Consider the following 9237-nt stretch of genomic DNA (forward strand, 5'->3'; position numbering starts at 1 on the left):
GGGCTTACTTCTGAAACATGAACATTATTTAGCTTATAGATGCCAACAATCAAACGTCTTATTTAGCCACAGGCTGACCTGAATTATGTCTGTAAGAATTATTCATGTGCTCTTGAATCAGGCAATTTAATGAATAAAAGGAATTAAAGTAATGGATGCCTAATCTCATTTTACATAACATATATAATCCACATCTCCTGTACCAACATGTCTTATGCAGGCAAACAAACACCCAGCCATACACTGAACGTACAGCATAACTGCTTTTCTGCAGTCATGCATGAGTCCTTTCAGACACACAAAACAAAACTGTCTGCTGAGAAACGAGCACGCTACATACATAAAAGCTGAGACATGTCTTTTCTCTTCCAACAAAAGGGAACTTAAACTATAAAAACACACACCTTAAATAGATATGGAAAATTCTAGATGGAAATGTAACGTCATCTGAGATATTCCTGGAAATTCTTAGATCGGAACAGTGAGACTTCATTTGTATAGTGTTATTATTTTGTTGACTTTAATAATTTAGCATCCTCTGATTATTCTGCTCTCAATCATGTTGCAATGAGATTCACTAATCAATCTTGCCAATTGCAAAATAGAAATTCGGGTTATTTTTCTCTTGAGATCAGTCAGACAGAGAACAGAGGGGGGGAAAGACACAATATCATTGTATTTCCACCTCCCTCCCATCCAGCGGAGAGAATGGGACATTTTTACTTTATCCACACTGCTGGAGTCGCAAAGTTGCATCTCGGGTTGTATCTGCAGTTAAGTGACTTTCTCATAGAGCAACAACCATGAGTTTGCCACCTCTCTACTCACCTAGTCTATTTAAGAAGATGGACAGGCGGTAAGTGTAAGAATTTTGGATAGTGCGAGTGTATCATTACTACTGAGAGCTGACAGATTAGTTGTAAAAGGTGTGAACGTTAGCAAGGAAAGTTCATCTCGTCTAACCATTTAAACGGCTAATACTGCACGTCTTTTTCTACAAGATGCAAAAATTATTAAGTTTCAGTGAAGTGCGTGACAGCAGTGGATCATGTTAGAAAGCAATTACAGATGGGTTATGCACATCTTGTTTTTTCATTTCTCATGAGAAAAAGTCAAAAGTTTACACTGTAGATGGTGTTATTTATACAATTGATTCATGAGTTTAGTGAGGCTCTCTCTCACTAGCTGTCCTCCCAAGAAAACTAGATGACATTTTTTGACTTCATAAGCAGCAGCTATTCAAAGAATTCAAACTTGACAGACTGAAAATATGTCATTCCACACATTCCTTTGTCGTAATTATTGGTGTGTCCCTACGTATGCAAAGGCTAACCAAGTATGGTTAGATGTGTTTTGAAAACTTTTGTTGTCTGGTTAGTAAATTAAGTTTTGTTGCATAAGGGATAAGTGTAAATGATTAGTTTTTCTGTATTGAACATAATATATACACTACAAGTCCAGCCTTAAAGTTTCAAACCTTGTTTTAAACTGCTAAGTAGCAGTGTAAAGGATTTGTTTACCGGAGCGAGGCTGGGACATCACCACCCTGGCCATAGTGACAGATGGAGACATACTGTACCATGGCACATCTGTGTTTACTGTGATGTGCAAGGTTTTTTTTTTTTTTTTGGAGTGGCAGCTGAATGAAGCGTCTGTTTGCTCATCTCGCTGCATCACAACAATGCATTATTCCATTATTAATGCTTTATTTATCCAATCCCAGACAAGTTTTGAGTACATTACATCCTTGTTCCATTGTAAGCAGTTTGCTCTTTGCTCGAGAGGCTAATTGTCCTGGTTTTGACACATCAAGCCACTAAAATGAATACTATTACCTTACACTAAATCTGCATGGGGTGATCCCTTTTGGGTGGGTTGTTGATTTTGTGTGGGTGGATGGAGCTTGGTGGAAGTTGAACTTATGCCCCTTTAAAAACGTGAGGACATCTCTTTACTCCCGTTTTCCTCTCTGTCATGGATGACAGGTTGCAGTTTTCCTCTTACATGTGTTAAGCATCGAGCTCATATTAATCGGCGTGGATCGGGACAAGGCTGAAATTTCCTAATTTTGTGCATGTGCCTCAGGGGGTTATATCAACAGATCTTGGTTGTGATCCAGGCAGTATTTGTGGATTGTTCCCTATTAACACCAGTCAGTTGTGCTGCAGAAATCTGTCCATTTCTGTTTAGCTGTTGTGTGGCGATTCGTCAGTGGGTATCCTGGTGCCGGGCTACAGAGAGATCCACGGGCTTCCCTCAAGCGCACAAGAGTGTGTGTTTAAGTTGTACACTACCATCACTGTGATTCAAAAGTTGTGTCGTTGTGTATGTGTTGGGATTGTATTAATTATTTTGTTTGTTTATTAAATGGCATTCGTTTTGTTCGTTCACTGAACATAGTGAGTTGTTTATTTTGTGCGTGGGTTATTTGGTATAATTCACAGATTTGGTCAGAATGAGTGTATTTTGCGATTTTTGTTTGAACTTAAGTGTTTTGGGTTTTCTTTCTTTTGTATTTTCCTTTTTCTTTGTTATATTTCTCTCTGTTTTGTTTTGTTATTGATATTGATGGTCTAAGGTATGATGTGATATTGGCCATGGATATTGGTGATTTGTGTTTTTTTAGAAGTGTTGTGTATGTCTTTTGTACATATTTATTTTTAAAGTGTCCAAAAAGTTAAGGAAGTGTCCAATAATGATCGTTCTTGCACACAACTCCGCTGGTTTCTTCTATTTGCTTGGAAGACCTGTTGGGGAGAATTTACAACATATTCTCTAAATGAATTTGAATTATCCCCTGTTCTTATGCAGAACAGGAATGTTCTGTTGACACCTCAGACCTTCAGTATGATGCATAACTCTTTAAATTGAGAGGGCACTTCATGGTCTTTCCCCCTTCATATGAGGCATGATTATCATTTCATACAGTACAAACTGTACAAGTGCTTGCCAATTATCCTGACTTCTGCTCACCAGGAGTTCAGAATCTGTCAAAAGAGAAGGCAGCATTGCTAACTCTGCATGAAATGGAAAGTGACAGCACGGTCTCTAATTTGTGCTTTAAAACTCATTAGGAGGATCAGCTTTGAGCCGTCAACCTTCAAAGGTCTTCACTGGGATCTAGACACATTTTTGCTTCACTCAGAAAAGATAGACGATAGAGCGAAAACTGTAGTAAAGAGTTGATAATGTGCTTAAGATGTAATTTTGTAAATTAATAAATGCATTTTCATTTTCAACATTGCAATGTTGCTTGCACATCCCATCCTTATATTTACCAATAATGTGCAATAATATTAACAAGAGAAAGAAAAAGGGATAGAAAACAAAGTTGAGACTCCAGATTTCATTTTATAATTCTTCATAATAATTATGAATTTAATCAATGTCATATGCTAGTAGATTATATATATATATATATGGAACATTGTTAAAGGTGTGTTAAATTATGTTGAGGACATAATTGCTGTTGCAATGCTTTTGGTATGAGCTTTCATGTTAATTGAAATATGTTATGTTAATTGAAATATTGCTCACTCAGTATGTCAATAAACTATGTACCATTGTCCGTTAGTTCAGTTTTTAGGCTGAACTAATCTTAGTGACCTCAACCTTCAGACAGTGGTTGATCAGTGGTTGTTTGTGTCTGTTATACACAGTTTGCCCACTAGAGGCACTAAAGGCTGAAGTTAAACACTTTGGAAAGTACTGTGATAAACTTCATCCTATTCCCAACCCGTCTTGTGTCAGAGCTGTCAACTGCAAAACTGTACACTTCCGAAGACCTGCAGGCATAGACCGAAATACCAAAATGTACTCTAATAAACTTTTCAGATACTGATTTCCACCATGTAACTAATTACTGAGGTTTACAGGAACATGTTGTTCCTCACCCAGTCAAGACAAATGCATTCTCGTGGAGTAACTATATCGCGAGGCTTGTCATAACTCAACAAAGCGAATAAGTTATCAAAACATAATGCTGCAACAGGTATCGGCCACTTGGTAATAGCGTGTGTTGCTCGTGTTGATGTGTTTTGAGGGTTATCCTGCGGCTTGCTGCTGATGCATGCTGTGTGTTCTTTGAGCAAGTTCAGTGAGAGGGCAGATAGAAAGTCTATGCCACAAGCCTCATTTGAATAATATATGCATGCGTCACACGCCGTCACGCGCCTCGACTATAAAATCCCCGCTGCGGCAGAAATAGCATCACTAGCCGACAGTGTTTCTCTGAAACCGCTCCTAGTTCACTCGTAGCGCCCGGCTTCTCTGTGCCTATCGCAAGAGCAACGAAAGCAAAATCAACCAGGATCATACCGTCGTGTTCAAACAAGTCGCAAACGTGGCGAGAAGTATTATTCAGACGGGTCTTGTCCTCAACATGAGCACGGAGATGTTCAAAACGCCAATGGAGCTCGCTGTCTATCAGCTGCACAATTTCTCTATCTCCTTCTTCTCATCCTTCCTAGGAGGGGATGATGTAGTATCGGTCAAACTAGACAACAGGTATGCTGAAATTATGGGATATAAAATATATATATATATATATATATATTTTGACAGTCTAGGGGTTGCATCTCGGACATGAATCTCCCTTCGCTTCGTTCACTGCGCTTCGACTAAAAGAGCTTGTTTACTACTGCGGCGCATGGACTGCCTTCTAATACTTTGTTTCTTTGTCTTTTGCAGTGCCTCTGGCGCAAGCGTTGTGGCAATTGACAACAAGATCGAACAGGCAATGGTAAGTTCTTTTAACACCACTTTTAAGTTCTTTTAAGTCCCTTTCAAGGGTATATTTCTAGAGTCTTTGCCTAACGTTACTAGAATGAGCTCACGACTGTAGAAGTACAGACTGTAGAAGTCCAGCGGAAAGTATCGAGTTTCTGTGTAGGTTGTATAAGCAGAGCTGTGGCACGCTATAGAGCTGCTGCATCTACCTTCATTGCAGTAAAATCAAAGGTCACCATACAACAACACATGCACCTTTTTGTTTAAAGTTCTTAATGTTGTATTTACTAAAATATGTATTAAGTATCACTTTGTAGGTGACACAACCAGATCCATAACTACCATATTTGGTACAAATAATCTTTAAATGGGAATTTATTAATGTATTTAAGAGTTCTGTCTTTAGATGTAAAGATTTGTTAATCTTAAAACACGTTTAAAGAAAGCGGTTATAGATAAGTGTATTGCTAAATTTAACTAAAATAAAGAAAAGCATGCATTTCATTTTTGAGAATTTTGAGAACATTTTTTTCAAGTGCAGATCCATAACTACCATATCTTGTAGAAATAATCTTACTTTTTTTTTTTTTTTTTTATGAATGTATTAAGATTTCTTTATTGCAATAGATGTAAATGTTTATCCAGAGCCCATTAGAATAATTAACTTGATTCCCATTTAAAAAGCATACAAAACCAAAAGTACAATATAATGTACAGTTAGCTGGTCAATATTTCAAAACCGACCCTGATGGTGAGATCAGGACACCTAATAAATAACATGTAGTTTATATCATTGGGCTATCCAAGGAGTAAAATACATGCTTTATTAGCTGGGAAAATTTTGAATTTATGTTCTGAGCCTCATTCTACTCCATTCATGAATTACATTGCAAATAGGTCAGTTGCATTGTACTTAATAGTCAGGTGTTTTGGTGCCGTCATTAAAACTCAATTCCTTGTTCTTTTCTCATAGGATCTTGTGAAGAATCACTTAATGTATGCAGTCAGGGAGGAAGTTGAGATCTTGAAAGAGCAGATCAAGGAACTTGCAGAAAAGAACAACCAGTTGGAGCGTGAGAACAGCCTGCTGAAGAACCTGGCGAGCCCAGAGCAGCTGGTGAAGTTTCAGTCACGCCTGCCCTCAGACTCCAGCCTCCCCCTGGACCCTCAGGAGATGGGGTCACCTGAGGACGGCGAGCACCTGTATAACAGCACGGGGTCTGCTGTATAAGTGGCTCTGCCATGGGGCGGGCAGAGCCACAGCTCTCACCAGAAATTGACCTCCAGATATGCAACTTCAAGATGAAGCTGGCTGTACAGTTGAAAACCTGACCTGAAATGAAAGCGACTTACGAGTGGCCTAGTTCAGTAATATCTGACAATCTCTTCGGACTAACGTGTGAAAGAGAGAGTGATGTAGACATCCGACCGAGGTTACTGTACAACGGGACTGACGTTCCCCTTGCTAGGAAGGGGGACCAGCCTTGCTTTCCCTTGGTCCCTCTCACAAAGAGACGGAGAGAGATTTGCCTCATGGAGCTGGCCGAGAGTGCATCTTCGGCCTATCCAAGTCAAGCCAAGGAAATGTACGTCCCTATAAGATGCCCCCACAGCCCCACCTGATGCAAGCTATACGGGACTCGTGTTCACGGATGCCTAGTACTGTGGGCATTTCGTGGCTTCTGTAGTTAAGGATGTTCTAGACGGACCCGTACGGAGCACTGGTCCACAGCGGTGACTCCAGCCATTTGATTTGTATAGCATCGCTTGTATCTCTGCAGATGGGGCCTGCTGCTTATGGGAATTATTGCTTGTTTGTGTTTTTGAAATGGAACCGAAATCAACTTGTTTAAATGGGCTACGTGTAAAAGTGTTTTTTTTTATTTTATTATTGTGGGAATGGAAATCTGTATACATTTGCAAAGTTCTGTAAATTAACAACTGATGTAAAGCAATGTCCTGAAATGGACGGAGATGAGGGGTGGATATTGTTACTGTGGATGTTCTGCTGACATGTCGAACATTTGTTCTGTTGACCTTCTATGCCAACCAACTAACAGGCACGACGGTGTCTGAAAAGGGCCACATGTTTTCAGATTAACTGTGTTTTCTAACTACCAAAGACTGGCCTGATACTTACAAGCCAACAGGACCATGTGGAACTTTTCACAGGGAGAAGTTTTTTTTGACCGCAGTCTTATTGAAACATGGGTATTGTTGCTTTATTGTGTCCATGGTATTTTTGAACAATTTATGGATGCAAAATGCACACTGCAATAAACCTTGTTTACACTAAATACTACGCTTGGGCCTTTTTTTTCTCTTAATGTAGGAAAAAGACATTTTAGTATAGAAAAAATGGTTAATGCAACCCCATGCATATAACATTTTTAGATAAGTTGCCTTCAGATTATTATCCATAAAAATTCCAACTTTATATGTCGACATAACATTGGCACAATCTTCACTGGCTTTAATATAGAATTGAGATAATTGGTTTGATACCAGGAGTAAAGTCCATGAAGCTAAGCGCTTCATAATGCAATTATTGAGGCCAATATTGTCCCCTTTGCATACATGGTAGTTTATGATTGACATTTACTATTCAAATGCACAGAGGCATCTCTCACTGCTCACATTTTATTACATGCAATGAAATCTCTTTATAGGAATAATCAAATTCTTTCCAGTAATTACATATGTATAAAGATACAGTAAATGTCACTGACCGCAGTGTCTGCATCATCACGTGATTAAAAACTATACATCGTTTCAGCTTTCCACTGTAAAAATGGCTATTTAAAAACTATAGATGTGGAAAAGAGGTAAAAGTAAATTTATAATGGCTTACGAGGCAAAGCATAGAGAAAAAAAACACTGAACCGTGCTGTCGTGTGAAATCCTCATCTTTCTCTTCTTAGGAAGGGCATGCTCAGTGTAACTCGAGCCTCTTGAGAGGTCCCTGGGGTAAGACATCTACGTAAGACCCAGATTTCAGTATTTCTGCAGTAGTTCCGATAAGGTAAACTGAAATGAAGTAGATTCAAAGGTCATGCAGATCCAGTGAGTTGCGTCCACTGGGTCCTATAGCGAATGGGTGGAGGCTTAAAGGAAATGACTTCTAGAAATATCAGAATCCAAACGCACTCTGATCTACAGTAAGGTTTCATTAACGTTTTATTACCGCTATTAACAGCCAGCTATATATGCAATTAAACTAAAATCCACTAAACTGAGCTGGACATCCATAACCCAAAAAGGCAGACAATTTAAAACTGCATTTCAACAAGCAGTAATATGATTACAAACAGATCAGACTAGCCATACATTGAAAATTAATGAAAAATATTTGTGAATATGAAGATTCATACTTAAATACTGTTACTTCATCAGGTAATAGACACTACATCTTCATTTTGGCAAATAACTAAGCAACACATTGACTACACTACAACTATAATGGCAAAAAAAAAAAAAAAATTCTATATACTGTGTGTATATATATATATAATTCTTTTTTTGACTGGGCAAAACAACCATAGACAATGTTCATGGTGAACTTGCTGGTTATTTGGCATAAATAAACTAATAGATATTTGTGACACTTATGTTAATATAAACATTCATCTGATGTCATTTCATTCAGTTACAGACAAGAAAACTGTCTTTTGGTAAATAACTAAGTCACCAAATTTATATATATATATTTTTTTTATAAATAGTTTTTATAAATATAAATAGTTTTTTTTGCTATCTATCTATTATAGCTGTAATATAAAAAAAAAAAACAATAATGAAGTTTAAAGCTAAAGTGTTTTTCATTGTATTGTTGCCTGGTGTAAACTGTTCAGTGGTTCAATCTTCAGACTGAATTTGCTGGTGATTTGGCATTTGCTCTGCTTCCAAAAAAAGCTGCAAGACCTCTGCTGTTATGCAACTCCCAAACATCTGTTTCAGTTCGGTGTAGTGGGCGGCTTTCTATATGTCAAGGCCTGGTGAAGTGTGGCCGGCTTTGCATGTGAGCGAGAACTGTACTAGTTTGTCCTCTCATGTAAATATAGGCTCATAGTAGGCTGTTTGTGCTATTTTTCAGCAGAGTGACATTATTTCCTAAACCTCAGATCTAATACCCTGTTGTGGAAACTTATTGAGTGTGATCCGCCGTGTAAACGTTGTTACCTCATTCTCACGTTACACAAACAGCCTCCCTCTCGCTGCCAGGTGCATCCTGTAGAGACAGAATCCAATGAGACAGATGTTTACTTCGGGATTTTTCACTTCTTTAGAAGAAAGTTGATAGTATAAATAGACAAAGTCATAATGAGCTGAAAGTGTTTTTTACTTTTAATGGAATGCATCGACTGGTGAATACATATGAGTTACTTAACGTATAAATACACAAGTCTTTATAAGAATATATAAATTATATAATATATGTAAGGCTATAAAAATACATTTGAAAATCATTTATCCTCCCCTGGAACATAAGAATAATTGTATAAGGTTTCT

General features: G+C 38.0%; 1 protein-coding gene across 2 annotated transcripts in view; it reads left to right on the plus strand.

Moving 5' to 3' along the window:
• The window catches only part of LOC128027307 (TSC22 domain family protein 3-like), a 30518-nt gene extending 23493 nt beyond the window's left edge, over positions 1-7025 (plus strand). The window contains exons 1-3 of one of the 2 annotated variants that reach the window (XM_052614776.1): positions 3744-4506; positions 4690-4741; positions 5702-7025. In XM_052614776.1, coding sequence (XP_052470736.1) covers positions 4382-4506; positions 4690-4741; positions 5702-5959 — 435 coding nt within the window. In that variant the 5' untranslated portion in view covers positions 3744-4381 and the 3' untranslated portion in view covers positions 5960-7025. Of the gene's footprint in view, positions 1-3743; positions 4507-4689; positions 4742-5701 lie in introns of those variants that run through there. The other variant, XM_052614775.1, reaches the window with a different exon arrangement.
• Positions 7026-9237: the final 2212 nt, after the last annotated feature.

Source organism: Carassius gibelio, chromosome A14, assembly GCF_023724105.1.
Source record: "Carassius gibelio isolate Cgi1373 ecotype wild population from Czech Republic chromosome A14, carGib1.2-hapl.c, whole genome shotgun sequence".
NCBI classification, from domain to species: Eukaryota; Metazoa; Chordata; class Actinopteri; order Cypriniformes; family Cyprinidae; genus Carassius; species Carassius gibelio.